The following is a 22,132-nucleotide window of genomic DNA, read 5'->3' as shown; positions in this document are numbered from 1 at the left end:
ATGATGTTGAATCTGGTTGAGTACTTCTGATCAGATCTTTGGGCCACAGCATTATGCTATCAGCAGTTTGCTGGGACAACCTCCCCATTTGTTTAAAAGACTCCATTCCCCCAACACCTCCTTCCTCTCTGTGTCTCAGAATGAGGCATCCATGAGTGGTTCTTACTGTTAATAGTTAAGATTTTTCCTCTAGTTCTCGTTTGAATGGAAAATCAGGGATTTTAAATAATGCCCCTTTTCTGCCTGTAACTGTGGCTTTATTTGCTTGCTTTGTTGAGTTTCTGAAAATTTTGCCCAAAGTTTTCTAGAACTCAGATATGGATGAAGATCAGATCCGGGGTAACAGTTAAGTGTTAATAGTTGGTGTGTGTCTATTTTTTCTAAAGGGGGTCTAAGTACCAAAATCAAGGTGGGTGGTATAATGAAATGGCTTCAAACGTGGTTGTGTGTCAGAATCATGTGGTGATCTTTTAAAAAATATATATAGATAGATAGATAGGCTCCTCCCAAATCACAGGCTCCCAAGAAGCCTATAGAGTTGGGATCTCTGGGGGCAGGGCCCAGAAATCTAAATTAAAAAGCTCCCTGGCGATTCTGATGCACTGCCAAATTTGAGTCCACTGGTACTCAAATAAGGGAAAGAACCTCGACTGGAGTTAGAGCTAAGCACACCTGACCTTAAGGGGTTAGTAAGAGCTTCCTTTTTTATGCTTATGTTTTGGTGCTTATATACATGGTTGTTTATTTTTAGCTATAACCCTCATTTTAATCCTGTAAGGTAGTTATTTTTTGACTGATCTGGAAACCAAGGTGTAGAGAAGGTAAGTAAACTTGTCTGAGGTTTCATGGTTAATAAATGGCAAAGTAGCAGTGACCAGCTCTTTCCAGTTGTAGCTCTCAAAGTCCTGTGACTCTGGAAGGCCCCGGGCACAGGCGAACCAGGAAGGCTGGCCACCACGGTTGTGGGTAAGGAATTCCAGCCTCTTTCTGTCAACATGTCAACATCTCTTTCCGTCACATGACACTGTGTGCCTATGGAAGCCCCATGAATAGTCTTGCCACATTGATAAGGGGCCCCTAAATATTAGCTCCTCTGAATTAGATAGGGACTTAGATGTGGGGGTACTAGGTCGTTCTGAATTCTAAGATCCTATCACTTTTTTTAGGATCCCTCGATCACATCACTGTGGTAACTGCTGACGGGAACTTTGCTTTAAACCAGATTGGCCAGATCTCCATGAAGTCGCCGCAGCTGATTTTGGTGAACATGGCCAGCTTCCCAGAGGTAAGATGGCCTCACTAAAAGGGTCCTTATTCATGGCCTCTTTTGAAGTGGAGGAGGCTGGGTCAAGTCAGGAGAGCACTTGGGATGAAACAAGAGACAAGGCATAATAAAGGGAACTTAGGGGTAAGGAAAAGCTCTTGCCTGTTTCCAAATTCCTTTTCTGTTGAACTCAAACACTATAGAAGCCAGGCAAGTAATTTGAATACTGAAACAGGCCCCATCTGAGAGAACAATAATGGCATCGGGTGACTGGTGCCTGGCCAGCCTGGCGGGGCTCGGGGCGCCCTGGTAAACCGGGGAGCCTGGGCCCTGTCTCAAGGGAGCGGCCTCTGCCCAGCTCTTGCTGGGCATCGCCAGTGTCACCAGATCTTGATTTTTATGTCCAGAAGAAGCCCATAATCCAAATTTTTATGTAAGATCCTTGTAAAATATTGATGACTAACTCACTTTTTAAAAAAGATTATGAGAAAAAAAAACATAATGAGCCACCAGTTTGTGACCCTGCATTAGTGTTTGGAGCAGATCCTCCAGGAAGTTGCGCTCTTTTCAAACTGGACTGACAGTTGCAGAATATTGCGCAGAGTGCTGTGCTTCCAAGGCTGACGGTGGGTTGCATTAGATTGTTGCAATCCTGGGGCTGTGCTTTTAAGCCTAGGTGAGGAAGACAGTAGGCTTTTCTTTTATTGGTCCAGGGGAATTAACCTGGATTGGGAGTCCTAGGGGACCCGGAACCAGGTCCCATCTCTACTGCCAGCTGGCTGTTTGACCTTGCTTCACTCTCTGGGCTTCCATTTCCTCATTTGTTAATAGGAGATGAAAGAATCTGAAGTCCCTTCCTTTTCCCATTGTCTGTTTCAGTGTGTCTGTCCCAAAGACAGACCAAAGGTGAACCTGCTCGATTTGACACACTGGATTAGAGATATGAGTAAGGAAAAGCCCTTGCTATGAACACTTCCAAATCAGAGGGCTGTTGTAGCTAATGTGCCAGGCATAGGCCCCCATTCCATTTTCCGTACTGCAGCCAGAGTGAACTTTTAAAAATATACATTGGATTATGTCATTCTCATGCTTTACATTTACCAGTGGCTTCAAGTAATCTTTTTCTTTTTTTCACCCTTACCCGAGGACATGCTTGTTGATTTTAGAGAGAGGGGGAAGGGAGCGAGAGAGAGAACGGGAGAGAAACCTCAATGTGAGAGAGAAATACCAATTGGTAACCTCTCATATGCACCCCCACCGGGGACCGAACCCACAACCTAGGTATGTGCCCTAACTGGGAATTAAACCCACGACCTTTCAGTTTATCGGATGACACTCTAACCAATTCAGCCACACAGGCCAGGGCCAAGTAAGAAAAAATTACTGCGGCTTAGAAGGCTTGGTATGATGTGGCCCCTGCCTGTGTGTCCCAATGTCTCTAGTCCTGTGCCGCTGGCACCCTTGCACACTGCCCTGGCCGCGCTGGTCTTTCAGTCCCTCAAACACTCCACGTTCTTTGCATCCTTAGGGCTTCGCATGTGCCCTTCCCTTTGCTTGGAACACTCTTGCCTGGCTAGTTGCTATCTATCTATCTGTCTATTTGCCACTTATTTTTTTATTTTTTGTTTTTACTTATTTATATTTTTGTTGAATTGATTGGGGTGACATCAGTTGGGTCATAGGTTAAACGTCGCTTTCCCAGGAAAGGCTCCCGTCATCTACCCAACCGAAATCATCCCTCCACGCTAACCTCGCTTCTGAGCACAGTTCTTTTCTTCGCTGCTTGTGCCATTATTAATAGTTATACGTATACTTACATCTTTATTTTCCACCTCACTGTCACTGGATTGTGAGCTTGGAATGCAGGAATCGGATCTCAACTTGCTCATTGTGTGGAGCACCTAAAACAGTGCCTGGCACGTGGAAGCGCTCAGTAAATCTTCCTCAAATGGATGAATGCTTGTTGTTAGGTTGATGGAAGGGAGGCTCTCATTCCTGGTGTTACTGAGGAGCTGAGCAATGGACGGAAGGGGAACTGTCACCCCTCTCCCTTTCTGGCCCCTCTGTACTGCTGGGGCCTCTCCGCCTGGTTCATCTAATCCCATAGGCACTGCAGGCCAATTTAGGGAATAGCCTCCTAATTACACAGCTTGAAGACTTCATCAGGCAGATTGCTTTTCAGAGGCAGCCACTTCTGTTATTAAATAGCAAATGGCATTCACAGAAGAAGCACCTGATTGGCCACCAGCACATCTTAGGAGGCAGGAGGAGATATTAACAGCTTAATTTTTTCTTAGGAAGTTGGAGTATATCTTCATTTTTCAACCAAGGCATCTTTGCCATCTATCCAAGTTGAAATTCTGTGGGTTTAGAAGAAGATGAAAAAAAAGAAAAAAAAAACCTTTACTAGCATCTCAGTAGAGAGGCTCTTTACAAGGACAGAATGAGGAAGTGTGAGTTACATTGTCTTTTGAATTCCTTTATCTCATCTGGTGTATGTATTAAACAAATAGTCTTAACTAAACATTTCCTTCCTCCACTTTAGAAGCTGTCCATAGAGTACCCAGGTTCATAGCTTCAAATGCTGAGCTAATGCTCTGTGTTTATGTAATTCCTTTCTGTTGCACATGCCGTTGGCTTTCTTTCCAGACCTGCGCGTTTCTGTGTCATGCTGTGGGGACGTGATGCAGATTTACATGCATAATCTTTTCAAATGCACTGAAGGCAGAAAACTGTGTTGCATTTGTTTAACATGTGTCCTGCTTGATAAATGATACACATAGTTGCTGCTTTTCATAAACTTGCCTGCAGCTAGAGTTAATGATGGGAAAGAAAAGAAGGGAGTAAAAACCGCAGCATGATTTGAACAAGGCAAATGAAAAAGAAAAATTGCAGTCTCCGTTATTTCCCTTGTGGAAGGAAGGAAGCTCGTGGGTACTGAGTGTCAGTAGTGCTGCCGGGCACTGCTTTCTCATGTTTTGTTTCAAGTGACCAACACAGGTACTCTCTAAAATTAAGGATTATTTGTTCCATTTTACGGATGAGACAGCTGAGGCTCAGAGAAGTAAAACACCTCCTGTACGTTCACACCATTGTCACAGAACCAAGATTTGAACGTAGATCTGTGTGACAGGGACGCCTGTGCTCCTTTTACCACTCATTCAGCAAATATTTTTTGAGTCCCTGCAAGTTATTAGGTTTCATTTGAGGTGCTGGAATTCACTGATGATTAAGACAAATAAGGTTCCTACTTTCATAGACCTTACATTCTAGAGACTCTGAGATATAAAGAAAATTGAAGGCCAGCCATTGATTGAAACGGCACTAACCAAGTTGACCCGAACCCAAAGGGTCAAGGACTTGTTCACCTGTCTACAAAAGTTTTATCATCTTTTGTCCCTTAGCATAGATTAACTTAAGAATGGCAAGAGCAGACATTGCTAATTGATGACTGATGACAACACCCTTTCCTGCTTGACCCCAGATGGGGTCTGTGATCTTTCTTAACACAGCACTGCAGGCAGCCAAACCAGTGGGTGTGTTGGCTTTGGAGAACAGCTTATTTGCCCTGGGGTACTGGTGAGCATCCCTTCCATGAGGGACAAAGGCTAAGATAAAAGATGGAAATACGCACTCTGGCCAGTGGCTCAGTTGGTTGGAGCATCGCCCATACACCACCCTCCCCCCCCCCCCCCCCGCCAAAAAAAAAACCCAAACGGGTTCAATTCCCGGTCAGGGCAGATACCTAGGTTGCAGGTTTGATCCCAGGTCAGGGTGTGTACTGAAGGCAATCGACTGATGTTTCTCTCTCACACCCATGTTTCTCTCTGTCTCTCTCCCTTCCTCTCTCTAAAATCAATAAATACATCCTTGGGTGAGGATTAAAAAAAAAAGATGGAAATGAGATAGGAATACAAGCCTTTTTATCTGAGCCATGAGTAGTTCAGAAGTCATGTTGGGAAAATGACTGTAATTCTCTGAGTCTCTGCATCCTACCACATCAAACTAAAGTATACATATTTAGAATATTTTAGAACTACCTCTTCTAGTAGGTTTCTGTGCAAAATGAAACCTCTCCTGATTTACATTTTTTTCTGCATATGAGAGGGTACAGAACAAGTAAAGTATAAAGTAAGGTTTTGGGGGGTTATATGTATAAAGTAAAAGTAAGTAGATGAGTTTTTCTAATAGGCCTGAGTCTGTTTACTAGTATACTCATTCATCAGCCTTTTACAGAGCACTTTACTGCGTGCCTGACTCTGAGCCTTGTATTGAGAAGATGTAAATATTGAGAGATAGTGACTGGCCAGCTTGGTGTCAGCAGTTGGTGCCCGCAGGGGAAGGTTGTATGGAAACGTTCGGGTCCGGCTGAGAAAGGATGGGATGGTGGTAGGGTGTTACCGCAACGAGTTATGGTCCTTCAGTGAGAGGCATCAGAAGGGGAGGATTGGGAGACTTGAGATCGGGCCTTCTCTTCAAAGATTCTCTCTTCATTGTTAACTGTAGAAAACCTGTGTTTCGTTTTATTAAGGAAAACAGCTGTTCTCCTGCAGAGGCATATTTCATTTCTTTATCTCGCTCTTTTATTTACCTTGGCCAAAGCCTTACTACACCAGATCTAATTCCAAATTATTTTTGGCTATTAAAAAAAAAATCACCCCCTCTGTGCCACGGTGACTAAGTACATGGAGCTAGGGCATTGAGAAGAGTGTGCAGACAGAGTGACATCACTGGACCGCGAGCTGAGTAGGCCGGTGTCTCCACCTCACGCTGCCAGCAAGTGCAAGTGTGGCGGGCGAGGCGCTCGCCGCCCGGCTCCGGGCCCTCCGGAAAGACCATTTGTGCTGAGGGGTGCGACCTTACCCGGCAGATCCCTGTATCCATAGGGAAGGGACTGTGCTTGGTATGTCACAGATCCCTTCCCACCCCAATAGTCTGTGGTCAAAGGTACCATTTAAAGAATTCACTGTTTTCAGCAGTGGCCACACTGTTGGGTTCTGTGTACAGCCACCCAAGGAAATGATTCATCAGCCTGTGAAAGTTCTGGTTTATCTTTTGACCTTATGGTTTCCCCTCATGTCCTTGTAGAATTAAGGCCATGTAGAAAATGTAATAGATAAGATTTCTTAGGCAGTCCCTCAAAAACCAAAACAAGCCCCGGAAAAGTAAACCAGACCAGCCACAAACCCCGTTCTTTGAACCAGAAGCCTGGGGAGGAGCTCAAGGCTGAGAGTTGGCCCCGCGAAGCCAAGTGATGTGGATTGACTCCAGTCAAAACTAGGATTTTTTGGAAAATGTCAGTGGCCTCATTTTTATGAATTCCGTCATGCCAAGGGAAGTATCTCCCTCCCGCGCTGCTATCTTATCCTTTAGGATTGCATACCAGGTGTGGTTACAGTGTCGCTTGAGGAGGGGCGTGGTGCTGTGGGAAATCAATGTGCCAGTGCATAGCTTGGCACATTAGAGCACAGGACTGTGTCAGGGAAGACTCTGGGGGATGACAGGCAGGACGGCAGTGCATCCGCTAAGTGGTGACATCATCTCGGCCTTGTTTGGGGGTTGTGCACGTCCTTACCTTTGTATACTATATGCATATAATAACGTCCCCGGGTGTTCCTGTGTGGACCAGATACAGAGAAGATGCATTGCTGATGCCACATCATTCAGTCCCTTCTGAGGTGTACGTACCATGTGGTCTCAGATGATGAAATGGAAGCTCAGAGAGGTCAGGCTCCTTGCCCAGGGTCAGGTCATCAGCAGGGCTGGGATTTGAACTGAGATCTTCCTGACTCCAGAGTGCATGCTTTTAGCCCGTGTACCATTCTGCCTTTCCTGGAGCGCACCCCAGCAGAGAGTCATTGCTTGTTCTAGAATGTGAATGAGGGTGCTGTGAGTGTAGATACGAATGAGTTAAATTTATTTACTCATTCCAAATCGGCACTGGTATATTTTGAGTGTAAAATGTCAACTGGAATTTTTAATGTATAAAATCTTTCATCTGTCTTTACACCAATCTTTGCACAGACCAGCCCCCCTCCCTTGAGGATTTATTGTGGTTTTGATCTGTCTTGCCTCAAACCATTGAAATCTTTTCAAAGAAGCAGAGCTGTTTTCTTTTTATTTTTTCCTTCTCTTTGCTTTTTTTCCTCCCGCAGTACACTGGTACCAGGAGTGGACATAGTTTGCTATTCTGCTTGATCAAAGCACTCTGCACCAATGTAACTTCCTGATCTTACTGGTAACAGAACTAAATGTTTCCATGTTCTGCCAAGATGGGTTGCCAGTTATCGACAGAGGGCTTGCATCTGGTAATAATTATTTACTAATTCTGTTTACCTTTTGATCTGGTTTTCAGTGTACAGCTGCAGCTATCAAGGCTATAAGAGAAAGTGGAATGAATCTGAACCCAGAAATGGAAGGGACGCTAATTCGGGTACCCATTCCCAAGTAAGTTTGGCTGAAATTTATGTATTTTGATGGAGTGGGGAAGTTGTTCTTGGAAGGAAACCAACCCCATGAGACTGTTAGCTGACAGCGTGCTTTACCTGTACTTCACATCCTGGCAAGTTCGAACATCTTTTGAGGTCCAGTTTGCTGACTCAGAAATACTTACTGAGTACCTCCTGTGTACTAGGGCCTGAAGATGCAGCAGTCAACCCGACAAAGACCTTGTCCTCGTTAGTTTGCATTCTGCTGGGGAAGATGGGACCCATAAATAGATAAAGCCATTCCAGATAATGAAATGCTACATGGAAGGGAAAGGCAGTGAGACCCAGTAGAGAGGGACTTGCTGGGGGCAGTAGTGGCGGGGATGATGTTAGCCTGGGAGGGCCCTTTGAGGAATCACCCCCTGCTGATGAGGAAGGGTCATTCTTGGCAAAGGACTTCTCAGGCAGAGGGAAGTGCCTGGACTAAGGTCCCAAGACAGAAAAGATCTCGATACTTGTAGTCTTGAATCCATGTTTCTTAAACAGTTGTTTTTGCATTAGTCCTTGCTTGTTGAAGAAAACATTGATGTATAAGAACAGAATATTGTTAATTATATAAATATATAGAACTTAGACTTTTAAATGAATAAAAGTATACAGTAGCCCCCCGCCTCCATATCCATGGTTTTGCTTTCTGCATTTTTTACCCACTGTCAGCTGTGGTCCAAAAATATTAGATGGAAAAGTTCAGGAATAAAGAAATCATAAGTTTTAAGTTGTGTGCCATTCTGACCTGTGTGATTAAATCTCAAGCCACCCGCTCCATCCCGCCTGGGACGTGAACCATCCCTTCGTCCAGTGTGTCCGTGCTGTGAATGTTACCTGCCCCTTAGTCACGTAGTGGCTCTCGGGGTTATTGGATTGACTGCCATGGCATCAAAGTACTTGTGTTCAGGTCACCTTTATTTTACTTGATAGCGGCCCCACAGTGCAAGAGCAGTGATGCGGAGAGGCTGTAAAGTACTGTAGCTGGGAACTAGACCCAGGGTTAGTGAATTCTAAAGCCTCAAGATACACCTGTGTTAACAACAAGCATTAATCCCAAACCTGAGAGATCAGGAACATCCCCCGCTGAGCTTTTTTCCTGCTTTATGACCAGAAAATGGCCATCTTACTCCATTGTGTCCTCGGTACTCTGCAAGGTAGCATCAATCCTCTGCCTTGAAATCCTATGAATTGGAAGCACTATAGCCTAGTGTTTAAGAACCAAGTAGACCTGTCCAGGACCTGTTTGCTTGGTTAGTTTGCTGATTTTCTCAGCAGACTCTCTGCAGAAGTGTCACGCTCCAGGCCCAGTGCTGGGTGCTGAGGTGTACAGACCTGAGGTTCGCCTTCCTGGAGCTCACAGGCGATACCTTTGTTTATATTACCTGCGGCTTACTTGTGGAACTTACTATACCCACAATTTATAGAAGAAACAATTTACATTCACAGAAATTAAGGGACTTTCCCAAGATCACATGGTCAGTAAGTGGCAGTCAGGATTTGAATCCTGAGTGTTCTGTTACCAGTGTGCAGGCTCTTTTTCCTGTACTCCCTGAACAGATGCAGAATCCTGCAAAGTGATAAGTATACTCATGAACAGTAGAAGCAAGATTTGCAAGTGGAATGGATAGTAGTCGGCAGGTTTATTTTTTAGTGCTTGCTCTCCTGTCTGAAATCTTGGAAAAAAGCCGCTTAACCTCCGTGAGCCTCGGTTTGCTCCTGCACCAGATGAGGGGGCCGCTCTCAGCGAGCGGTCTGCCAGGTCCCTCATGGAGCTCCTCAGTTCTGTCAGGCTGTGGACTTACACTGCTCAACGCTCGTTGCTGGCCTCGGTTCCTCTCAGAGTGGCCTGATTGCGTGCCCTATTTTTCCTCCGAAGATCTAGTTCACATAACGTGCACCTCTGCAGCCCCATAGGACCTTACGATCGCCGGTGGTGCAGTGTGTGTAAGCCTGAAGGATCAGTGAGTTTAACTTGAGTTTCCAAAGACCTGGGGATCTGTTACATTATATTTCACATTATTTTATGTGAGCTAATGGGCGTAATCCAAGAGAAAGTTGACGGACCAAAACCGTCTGCTCCTGCAAACCTCATTTTTTATATACTTTCTTCCCTTTGACAAGGTGGGAAGGTCAGGAGGCCCCTTACTGAATTGTACGTTTGGTAGTTTTCCAGATAAAAAATGAATGATCTGTTCTTTATTATGGAGGCTGTGTCATGTGAGAGGATAAAGGTTGATTTAGACGAAAAAAGGACCAAGGTTTATATTTGGTTTTGGCAGTGACTTCTATTTGATTCTGGGCATGTCACCCTAGCAGCTTGCTGCCTTCTGGTTCCTTATTTGTAAAATAAGTAAAGTAATAATGATAGCGATTTGGTGAGATTAGTAGAAAAAATAGATTAAGGAGTATGATCTCCTTAGAGGAAAGAAGCTACATAAATCTATTCATGTTATTTTAGTATACTTTGAATTATGTATATATATATATAAAACACACACACAAGGTGAGGCAAAAATAGGTTCACAGATGTATGTGAAACAGTTTATTCTTGTACTGCTATGTATTTATTATTGTCTTATTTTCCATACAAACAACGGTAAACCTACTTTTGCCTCACCCTGTATATACACACACACTTGAGGAGAAAAGGAGTGAGGAAGAGAATTAATATGTTGAGTACCTACTGTGTGCCAGGAACTCTGCTTGACCTATACAGGGAAGGTGAAAAAGGACCGTTACACTTCGCCTCCGCGTTGCGGAAGCGTGCAGTTGAGTTGCGGCTCATCCGCATTTCCGCTGTGTGGCAATGGCAACCGTCTCCACCTCCCGGACACTCAGGCAGCTCATCTGCATCGTTTACAGGGCTTGCCTTATGTGGTCCTGGGAGGTTTCAGTGAGGGGATGTTTAGCAAGCACCCAGTTAGTGCTAGCAAATGTTCCTTTATTCCCTTTCATAAATAAGTAGACTCATCATTCCCCATGAAGGACGAGGAAGCTGAGACGCAGGGAGGTGAGGCTTTGGCTCCGGGTCACACAGCTGGAAACGGGCAAAGCTGCGAGGAGGAAGCTAACGCACCAGGGCTGACGTCAGGCATTGGGGAGGTAGGAGGGAATCAGTAGCATAACTTCCTAGGATCAGTTTCTGATTATAACATGTTGAGTTTAGTTCTAGGAAAATTTGCCTTTCCTGATTGATCGTGATTCTTCCTCTGCCTAATGATAGTCTGCAAGTTTGCCTTTTTGCCTTAATTCCGGATGCCCAGAGCTAAGTTTTATTTTCAGTTGCAGCCGATCTCAGAGAGTGCTTCACCCTCATTACACGTCTTCAATTCTTATTTTCTCATTTAAAATTAGTCTACTGAGTATGTGACTCTTAACCGTAATCTGCCTCTGATCTTTTAGGGAAGGAGGTGGCAGATAAATCCTAAGTCAGTAAGAGGTCAGACTTGGGGCTTGAAGTGGACTTACCACTACGTCTTCTTTTCACAGCCTTGGGGGGCCAGCTCTGTGTGGTGCACGCAAGATTCCGTCCGGGCTCTCCCCAGTGAAGGAGCATCCAGCCTCGGGAGCCCCGGGTTATGTCTCTGCCCACTGGCAGTGGGTACAGCTTTGGTTTTCTTCCCTGGGCAGTGATCTTCCATTGAGAGAAGCCAGTCAACTGGATGGATTCTTCGAACATCCCCTTTAGTCAAAATTCACTGAAATCTATGGAATCAAATTTGGGGTGGTATTTATCAGCCACCCACACCACAGTTGTAGTGCCTGGAGGTGCTGGGCGGAAGGCTGCGCAGTTCCTCTCCAAACCCTCACGGCGCTGCCAGGGGGTCAGGGCGCCTTTCTCCTTCTCTTCTCTTTCCTTTTCTTTCTTTCTTTCTTTCTCTCTTTCTTTCTTTCTTTCTTTCTTTCTTTCTTTCTTTCTTTCTTTCTTTCTTCTTTCTTATTTTTTTTAAAATATTTTATTTATTTTTAGAGAGAGGTTAAGGGAAGGAGAAAGCAAGGGAGAGAAACATTGATTGGTTGCTTCTTGCACGCCCCCAAGTGGGGACCTGGCCCACAACCCAGGCAGGCGCCCTGGCTGGGAATCGAACTGGAGACCTTTTGGTTCACAGGATGACACCCAACCCATTCAGGGCAGGAGAGTCTCTTATGTCCATTTGATGATGAGAGACCTGATGTTGATGGAAGTTAATGCCCAATGTTGTATAGTTACTAAGTGGCACAGGTGGATTAGAACTCAGGTCTCTTTTAGTGCCTTTTTTCCTATTCTCGTCTGCTAATAGAAGGTCTCTGGCATATCGTTTCTTAATCAGGGATTCTGAAAAGTTTTATGCATATCAGACCAGACAGGCAGGTTTTTCCTTCCACCCTATTTTACTTGATTATACCCCCAAACAAGCAAACACATCCTCTCTTATTCATTGTTTTACCAGATATCAGTGAGAAAACCACACAAAATACAATGAAGCTGCTTTGGTTTGAGAGCACTGAGTTCATGTCTGATTTTAAATAAACCTGTAAGGAATCACAAATTCACCGGAAAAATAAAAGCGCATGTGATTGACTCATTCTCCACCAAGGTGGCATCTTTCCTTGATTGTCCCCCGCCCTCTCTTTTTTTATCAATGTCTGCATTGCTTTTATTTTAAGTAGATTTAAATAAAAAATGAAAATACCCCCATTCTATTCTCCATAGGAGACCACTTTCGGCACCTTGATTTTTTAGATCTTTTTCTGTACAAATTCAAACACATGTCTGTATCTCCTCCATTTTTTGTGTAATGATATGGGATTATATTATACATACCACCCTGCACTCTTTTAAAAGCTTAACAATATGTCATTGCTTTCTCTGATGAGTGTTCTTCCCACTCTTTTCAAAGGATGCCTAGTATGCGTATTTCATATGTAGCATTAACCCGTTCCCAATTGTTGAATATCTTGGTTCTTCAAAATTTTTACTCTTTCACTCCCAGGGTAATGATTTTCTAAGGCAGTTCTGTTCTGCTGGGAGTGGGAAGTGGTAGAGGAAGTAATTGGGAAATAAGTGGATGGAATATGGGGGCCTCGGTGTAGCTCTTGCTGCTTCATTGTCTTGGTGCTTGTTTGTGACAGTGTGCTGTGTGCTGCGTGCTTCTTAGCGATGGGGACCTTTCAGGGCCAGACTACCATTTTCGGCACACTCAAGGGACCCCTCCAGTGGTCCTCAGGCTCAAACTTCACATCACTGTCTTAGGAAAATCCATTGGTATTTGAATGGCTCTCCTAACTATACATGGCAGTAATAATATTAAGCAAAATGACTATTTACTGAGTTTACTGAACTATATTTTAGGCCCTATGCTATATTATTCACCTCACTTCATTCTATTATTCCTTATTATTATTATTATTATTTTTAATCCTCACCCAAGGATATGTTTGTTGATTTTAGAGAGACAGGAAAGAGAGAAAGAGAGAGAGAGAAACATCAATGTGAGAGAGAAACATCAATTGGTTGCCCCACCCCACACCCCTGGCCTTGACCAGGGATCGAACTCATGTCTGTATCTCCTCCATTTTTTGTGTAATGATATTACACAACCTTTTGGTGTACAGGACGATGCTCCAACCAACTGAGCCACCCAGCCAAGGCTTTTCCTTATTTTTTTATACATGAGCGAAGTAGGCCCAAGGCAGGTTAAATCACTTTCTCAAGTTCATTTAGCTGGTCGAGTTGAGCAAAAGTTAAATATGGGTTCTTTTGACTTCAAAGTCTATTCTTAAACCTATGGACGTTTAAGAGTACTTTTTGTTTTGTGTTTGTTTTTTTTTTGTAGCAAGGGCCAGTAATTAGTATTTTAAAATTTAATTATATACCAATTCAAACCATGTGGAACAGAATTCCAAAGCTCAAATCAGGATGCATAGTTTAAAAGTGAGTTTGTATACCATTTTTCTGTGTGAGAGGCAGTCTGAAATACAGGGTGTTTGTTTTTAATCAACTTTATTGATGATGTATAACTTACAAAAAATGAACCCATTTCAAGTGTATATGATGGTGGTTTTTGAAAAATATGTGTCCCTGTAACCATACCTCAGTCAAGATACATGACAGTCCCCCCACAGTCCCCCATATGCTTTGCGGGCTAGTCCTCAGTCCTCCTCTGGCCCCAGGCAACAACTTAACTGCTTTTGTGATGATATAAAAATTTTGTCCTGAAATTCGAAACTTTTAGGACATTTATAAGTTTATTCAACACATTTTTTGAGGACAAGCTATATGTAAGGCGTGGTTCTAGACATGAGATATAGCAGTGAACAAACCAGACAGAGCCTCTGCCCTTATGGAACTTCTGCTGGGGTGATGGACAATAACTGACGCTTATACTGTGTTTGTCGGATGGTCATATTTTTTTCTCTGTGGACAAAAATAAGCCAGTGAAAGGAAATAAAGGATGTCTTGCATGGAGGTAGTGGGGTTACACAGTTTTAAGTGGTATATTCATAGAATGGGGGAAGGTGACATTTAAGCAGAGAGCTGAAGATGTGAGGGAGAGAACCATGCCTACATCCATCACGAAGGCAGAGGACACATCATGTGCAAAGGCCCTGAGGTGGGAGTGTCCCTGGGGTGTTCAAGAACAGCAAGTGCGCTCACGCGGCTGAAGCGGAGCAAGGGAAGGGAGAAATAAGAGATGAAGGCAGAGTGACATAGGGAGGCCAAGATCACGTAAGGACTTCGAATTGGGCAGGATTCTCCAGAGAAACAGAACCAACAGGATATAAAATAAAGAGACTTATTATAAGCAATTGGCTCACGTGATTACGGAGGCTGACAAGTCTCAAGATATGCAGTCAGCAAACCCAGTAGACCTGGATATTCCTTCAAGGTTTGTGGGTCAGAACGGTGAGGAGGAACCAGCAAAGGAGACTGAGAATAAGTGGCCAGGGAACCAGGAGCATGCGGGGCCCTAGGAACCTAGTGAAGTGTATCAAAGAGGAGGGGGTCGTCACCTACACTGAACATCACTGATGGGTCAAGAAGAGAAGGTCTGAGAGTCAATCACTGGATTTAGCAACCTGATCTATATATCAGTTAATGTCTGGGTATAAAGGAAAGCACAAGGGCCATGGGGTTGGACAGACGTAGGTTCAAATCCCACTCTGTCATTCTCTGGGTTTGGCAGCTTGGGTCCTCTGAGAGGCAGATGCCAGGACAGAATTAGCTGTGCGGGAGAGTTACTGGAGGAGAGGCCTGTGAAAGGGACGGGGTGCAGGTGTGTCAATGGTGAGGAAGGAAAAGAAGGGCAGGGCAGAAAGGGGCTCACGCGGCAGTGCACCTCCGAGAGCCAGCCAGGCCGAGGGTGCTCCTGGTGAAGGCGCCCTGTTGGGGGCGCCCAGGGGACGTGCCCACTGTAGGGAGCTGAGAGCCAAGTCGCTTAATTATTTGAAGCTTTAGCCTCCTTATCTGTAAAATGGGAACAATTTTTATGGTTTTGAGAAGTGATGGGATATGTGAGGCTCCTGGTATGAAGCCTGGTGTGTCATAGACACTTAAGAAATATTAATTCCTTTACCTGATAGCATCTGTCATTATTTAATTCTTCTGGTTAAGGAGTTGTTTTTTTAAAAAGATTTTATTTATTTATTTTTAGGGAGAGGGGGAAGGAGGGAGAAAGAGATGGAGAAAAACATCAGGCGGTTGCCTCTTGCATGCCCCCAACTGGGGACCTGGCCCACAACCCAGGCATGTGCCCTGAGAGGGAATCAAACTGGTGACCTTTTGGTTCGCAGGTCACTGCTCAATCCACTGAGCCACACCAAAGGAGTTCTTGAAAACATTCTTTTTCTGATTATTTGGGAGTAAAAACAATGATATTTTATTTCTATATACTGATTCATCTTTTAGTCCTTAACATTCTTTCTCCCTTTCTTCCTCACTGACTCCCTCCCCCAACCCATGTTCATTTTTTAACCCCTATCTTTTCCTTCATTTTTAAGGGTGAGAGGAGTTGAGTCATTATGTTGTAATTATCTTGGAATTTGAGTTGCTCAGGAACACTGTAGATTGATTGTTAATGAGCACTTGGTTTGTTCTTTGAATATGAATTATGGTGAACCAGACCTCCTGGAAGATGTCTCCCAAATAAGAAAATCTGATGACTGGTCCTGCCTGTGGTGTGAGGTTTGCTCTGTGTCTGGTAAGGCCAAGGGACCTTGGCTCTTCCAGACCCTCTCGGACCCCTGACCTGCTTCCCAAGACCTCACTATAGTTGGAAGTTGCCTCCATCATCTCCCACTCTCCCTCCTGGCGTTGTCTCGGGTGATAGACCTATGCCTGGACGTGCCTCCTTCCCTCGGACTTTGTTCCTAGGTGACAGCATGAAGGAGAATTCTACTTAGGGTCGCACCACGGAGTTTCACAGGTAACCAGAGAAAGCCCTGAGTTACAGTTCTCCTAGCCTGAATTTCCTTTCTCAAGTTTTTTATGGATGATGATTAGGTTTTTCCAGGGAGGACAGGTGGGGTACGGCAGGTCAGGAGACCCCCAGGAGGCGTGAAGGAGAGGGGTAGCTGCTGTGCCGCCTGGGAGAGCCAGAACTGATGTGAGCCGAGGTTACAGTCAGAAAAACTCTAAAAGGAAACCGATAAAAAGAGTTACTGTACCCTTATGCCAGTTCTTCCAACACTCTGAGTCTCAATTTCCTCATCTGTCAAATGGGCTAATAGCAGTATCTGCTTTTGTGCAGAGTTGCTGGGCACAATGCCTGTGAAGGATGAAAGGGACAGGGAGCCAGAGTGGACAGGGAGAGCCTTTAGACGGCGGTGAATAAGGGAAACGTATTCGATAAACGAGAGAGAATGTTATTTCCAAAATTGTCGTTATCGAGTTAGCTGTGTGACTGAGCGTTCCTGTGGCCTCTTCTGCACACGGGGCGATGGCTCAGAGTGGTCCCAGGGAGCAGGCCTTCGGCCTCGCAGCTGAGGAAACCAAGGAGCGCTGCCTGCCGTTAAAGTCTCCATGGTGAGAGCCAGAGAGGCACAGAGACTTCTAACAGCTTTATTAAAATATAATTCACCCACTTAAAGTATAGAATTTTAGGACTTTGTTTTCCCGTCCCACAAAGAAACCTACCAGCAGTCACTCCCCGCTTGGCTGCCACCCTCTCTCCCCATTGCTCTAGGCAACTACTGATCTGCAGCCACTCTGAGCAGTTCGTACAAAAGGAATCACACAGGACGGGGTGTTTCGTGACTGGCTTCTTCACTTATCATGTTTTTAGGTTTCACCCGTGTGGCAGCATGTACCAGTACTTTCTCCTTTTTTATTGCTAGGTAATATTCCATCGTGTGGCTCTGCCACATTTTGTTTATTCATTCTTAAGTTGATGAATATTTGGGTCGTTTCTGCTTTTTGGCTATTGTGAATAATGCTGCTAATGAACATTACTGCACAAGTTATTGTGTAAACATGTTTTCAGTTCTCTTGGGTATATGCATATGAGTAGAATTGCTGGTCATGTGATAACTGTTAGCATTTTGAGGACCTGCCAAACTTTTCCACAGGGACAGTGCATTTTACACTCGCTCTGTAAGGGTTCCAATTTCTCCATCTTCTTGCCAACACTTACTATTATTATTTACTATTATTATCATTACCATCCTAGTGGGTATGAAATGGTATCTCCTTATAGTTCTGATTTGCATTTCCCTAAAGACTAGTGATGTTGAGCATCTTTTCATGCATTTGTTTGCTAAATGGCCAAATGTATATCTTTAGAAAGATATCTATTCAAGTCCTTCACCCGTTTTTTAATTGGGTCATTTGTCCTTTTGTTGAGTTGTAAGAGTTCTTTATATATTCTGGATACAAGAATCTTATCAGATATATGATTTTCCTCTCTTTTTTTAATTGTAAAAAGAAAACACATTTATTTCAAAATTCCAAATCCTTACAAAAAAATAAAACTGCTTACTCTTCTGCAAGTATTCTTCCCAGAAGTAATGTTGGTAAGTTTAGTATAGATCTTTTCAGATTTTAAAAAAGAGCATATACAAACATATAATTTACATAAATGGGATTAAATATCTACAGTACCACAACCTGCTTTTTTGCATAACAATATCTTATACACCTTTCCTGGGGATCTGATTGCTCTTGTGGCTGCAGAGAAATTCCCTTTGAGATGGGTATAATACAGATAAGGAGACGGCGGATCAGTGTAAGTGATTTGCTCAAGGTCACAGATTAGCAGTTGGAGGAGTCACTCAAATCAGATCTGCCTGCCCTGAAGCGCCCATTCCTGCCCTGCTGTTGCCTTGCTCCCTGGGGTGCTGCCCTGAACCCCTCCTTCAGCCCCGTGGCCCCTCGCCCGGCTGCAGTATCGCCTAGTGGGGCTCGTGTCAGGGGTCTTGTGTATAACGTGCACGATCCAGGAAGCACTCCCTTTTCTTGCAACACCCACACACATACAGACCTTTAGCCATCTTGAAAGGAAAAAAGAAATCAGAGAAGAATGCCTAATGATTTAATTTGGGCAGGGCAGCCACAAACTGCATTTGAGCAACTGCAGCTGCCTCTCCAGCCCATTCACTCCCACCGCCTGCCTGCCGAAGCTGCTTTCGCAGGGGCCGTTCATTCTGCTGGTGCGTTCCAGGGCCTTCCAGCCTTGGGCACGCCTCCGTGCAGTTTAGGGTGCCTGCCTTCTCCTCCTCAGCGTTGCTTCCCACCTGGCCTGTGGCTTTTTAGAAGCCCCTCTTCCTAGTTCAGGTCCCCAGTATGTGGGATGGGGACTCCCTCCTGGCACAAATGTCCTTGTTTAAACCCACAGGGAGGTGCAGTCAGGAATGAAGAGTAGAGTGTGGGCTCTGGAGAAAGTTGCCCCAACACCTGTGCGAAAGCTGCACTCAAAAGGACAGGCTCCTCCACTCCCTGCCCCTCCTCTGTTCTCCGCCCGTGGTGTCCTGCAGCTGTTCACAGAACCGGGCAATCGATAGCTGTGAGTCAGGTCACTAGTCCATTGCAGTTGTCTGTGGATTTCCTTTCTCCTTCTCCCCACTGCACTTGGACTCCTAGTGGAGCTGCAGGAGTAGTAATGACCATATGTCTAAGCAGAACTTGATGTGAGAGCATTGCTTTTCTCGTTACTACCACTAGTAAGAATAGCTGCTTAGATTTGTCTGGCACCAACAAAGGAAGTCTGGAATTCAAGAGTCAGACTGTGCTGGGCTCGAATCCCAGGTCTGCTCGGTCCTTGTGTGGCCGTGGGCAGGTCACTCCATCCGTCTGAGCTTCCCTTCTCTAACCTGTAAAGTCCATCACTAACGTCATCGGAGTGTTGTGAAGATTCACTGAGCTAATGCATACAGAGCATGTCAGCTCAGAGCCTGGCACGTGGAAAGAGCTCTACAAATGTTAATTAGTGAAGGGGAGCAGATGATACTGGGGTCAGATGTCTAGGCAGATAAAAATCAGCCCTTACTATGATAATAAGATTTCTCCTTATCTCCCTGTCTTTCTTCATAGCACCTATGTGTCATTTTGTATACTTGTTTTCTAGAAGACGTGTCACCTTTGTTCATATACATAAGCCGAAGCTGCCATTCATATATGTAAGCCGTAGCCCTAGCTCCTGGAATGGCTCCTAGCATACAGTGAATATGCAACAATGCAACCAATGTTGGCGGAAGCAATGAACGTGAGCGTTTGCTACGTGCCCAGTGCTGTTCCAGGTGCTCTTTGTTTATTAACTAATATGTTCACAAGTCTTTTTGGGAAGGTACATTATCCTATTGCAGATGAAGAAACTGAGTCATAGGCGAATGGAGTTCTTTGTGTCCAATGTCACACGGTAGTGAGTGGAAGAACAGGCAGACTTTCTCAGAGCTAGGCTTGTGGCCACTATGCTGTCCCTTGTAGGACATATCACTAGTATTTTTATTACTAGTGATATGATATGATTAACAGCTTTAAAATAGTCAGTACCTACAAATGCAAAGTTCTTTAATCATCATCCCTTTCATTTGCTCCTAACACCCACTATGGAAGAAAGGTAACTCTTATTGTTGCCCCTCCTGCCCCGACTGGACAATTGAAGGAAATAAAAACAAATAGTATTTATTGAGCATATGCTCACGTGCTAGCACATCTAGTAACTCTTAATTTTTATAACAATCTCACTAAAGTAGTGGCACGCAGATTCGACAGATGGGAAAACTAAGGCAGAAAGGTAACATTACTTGCCCAGGGCCGTACAGCTAAGAAATGATCGTTCTGGGCCTCCTAGCCCTGCAGTCTGGCTTCAGAGGCAGTTCCCTGGCATCCCTCTTTGAGATCCAGAGAGGAAAAGTTACCTACTCCCTCTGCAAGCGGCAGAGCTGCGGTTGCTCATCGAGTCCCCGTGGTCCCCAACCCGGGCTCTGTTCCTGTACTGTCGTGCTGAGGCAAGAGCGGCCTTTACTTATTCCTGGGCTTGGATATCCATTCCCTCTGGGGCGACAAGGAAGGCGAGTGGCTTCGTCAAGGTCACTCAGCTGAGAGTTTGGAGTCCAACCTGTGTTCTTTCTCCATCATGCTGGACTGTGTTTCAGGGTGGTATGTCTGGCTTAGCCAGGCCTCAGTCACAGGCCGGTCCTTTGTAGGCCGGTGGCCAGTTGTGTCCCCAGAGAGAACTAAAGTTTCTGCTGATGGTAGAAGTCCTTTCAGAGTAGAGCTGAAGGGGGTGGAGCATCGGGGGGTGGGGATTGTGTACCTAGAAGCACAGGAAGTCTGGCTCGACTACACAAACAAAAACATTTCCTTCAGGCTCAAGGCCTCAAGGCACTGGGCAGCGCCCACTGCGAACAGTGAAGCAAAGCATGTGTCTGCTGTCGATTGCAGCCAAGGCTTCTGCGGGGGGAGTCTCCCCAAGGCCCAGTGAGAGGGGGCAAGGTTTCTCTCCCTGGAGCGGGCAGAGGTGTGTTTTGATGGGCAGCCCAGGAGGTGCAGCTTCCTCCTGCCTCGGCCCGCCCACCGCTGCTGCTGCAGCAGAGCCCGAGCCCCCACTGCCCTCGCCACCTGCCGCTCTCCCTGCGGCTCTTTCCCTCTGCTCGCCACCCACTCAATAGCCCGGGCTCCAGCTGATCAAATCCTGTCGATGGTTCTCTTCCTCGCCACGCACATCCTATTAGCCCCAAGTCCTGGAGATTCTGTGTTAAAAATAAGAATGCAGCCGTCCTGACTTGCGCTTCTGTAGGGCACACACACAGGTTAGGGTGTCAAGTCCTTTTCCCCATCATTGCACGAAATCCTTGCTGCCGCCTTCTTAGTAACACTCTTACTCCCATTTTATATATGAGGAGACTGAGCCGGGAGAAGTTGAAAGTGTGCTTACGGTTCTGAAGCTAACAGGCGGCAGAGCTGGGACTCCAGCTTAGGTCTCCCGGGTTTAAAGCACATCCTTTCTACCTTTTACAGTCTCATTTAAGTGACCAAAGATCCTTTTGAAGTCGAGTACTGACTTATTATAACAGGTTTTTACTGTAATTGCCCAAGCTGATCATGGCTTCCTCTTATGGACACCTGGTGAATGGCCTTGTACGTGTACCCTGTTCTCACCGAGACAATTGGAAATGTCATTTCAGTCCATGGGATTCTCTGCTGTGTGCGCTCCCAGCAGGGCATGACCTCAGCTTATCGCTCATGGAAACACGCTCAAGGAGTTCTGCAGGAAGGCCACCATCCAGGATATTACTGGGAGACCTGTCTGGTGGGGTTCATACAAACAAAGGGCGTTCTTGCCACCTCACTCGCAGAACCCCTGCCTAAGGCTAGGAGGCCCTCTGACCCCCACGGAAAAGGCTGCTGTCTTCACTGCCCAGCCAAGGAGCTCGTGCAGAGTCGGCCCTGAGCACCCGTGCCTGCCTGGAGGCTCTGCACAGGCCTCTGCTGCTCGCTCAGATCCGGCTTGTGTTCTGCTGGCTCGGCCAAGTACACACCTGCCCACGTGTCCTCGGCCTCGGGCAAGATGGCTGCGGGGCTCTGTGTGTTCTCAGGAACCATCTGCCAAGACTGTTTCTCCCCACTCTTTTTTTATTGTGGTAAGATAGACATAAAAAAAGTTGCCATTTTAGTCATTTTTAAATGTCTTGTTCAATGGAATTAAGCACATTAGCATTGTTGTACAACCAATTTCCAGAACTCTTCATCTTGGAAAATTGAAACTATACCCATGAAACAACAAGTTCCTATTCCCTGACCCCCCAGTTCTTGATAATTGCTATTCTACTTTTTGTATCCATGAATTTGACCACTCTAGGTACCTCATATAAGTGGGATCATATAATCTTCATCCTTTTGTGTCTGGCTCCTTTCACTTAGCATAATGTTTTTAAGATTCGTTGTAGCGTGAATCAGAACTTCCTTGTTAATGCT

General features: G+C 45.2%; 1 protein-coding gene across 5 annotated transcripts in view; it reads left to right on the top strand.

Annotated features, from left to right (window-relative positions):
* Positions 1-22,132, top strand: part of MRRF (mitochondrial ribosome recycling factor) — a 47,572-nt gene that overhangs the window by 11,706 nt on the left and 13,734 nt on the right. For all 5 annotated transcript variants that reach the window (XM_054584439.1, XM_054584440.1, XM_054584438.1 and 2 more), the window contains 2 exons: positions 1,167-1,285; positions 7,620-7,711. In XM_054584439.1, the coding sequence (XP_054440414.1) occupies positions 1,167-1,285; positions 7,620-7,711 (211 nt within the window). The remainder of the gene's footprint in view (positions 1-1,166; positions 1,286-7,619; positions 7,712-22,132) is intronic.

This window comes from Pteronotus mesoamericanus, unplaced genomic scaffold (assembly GCF_021234165.1).
Source record: "Pteronotus mesoamericanus isolate MK-2021 breed Mesoamerican mustached bat unplaced genomic scaffold, CSHL_Meso_final contig_78, whole genome shotgun sequence".
Classification (NCBI taxonomy): domain Eukaryota; kingdom Metazoa; phylum Chordata; class Mammalia; order Chiroptera; family Mormoopidae; genus Pteronotus; species Pteronotus mesoamericanus.
The sequence above is the reverse complement of the archived record's forward strand: the minus strand, read 5'-3'. Positions and strand labels throughout refer to the sequence as shown.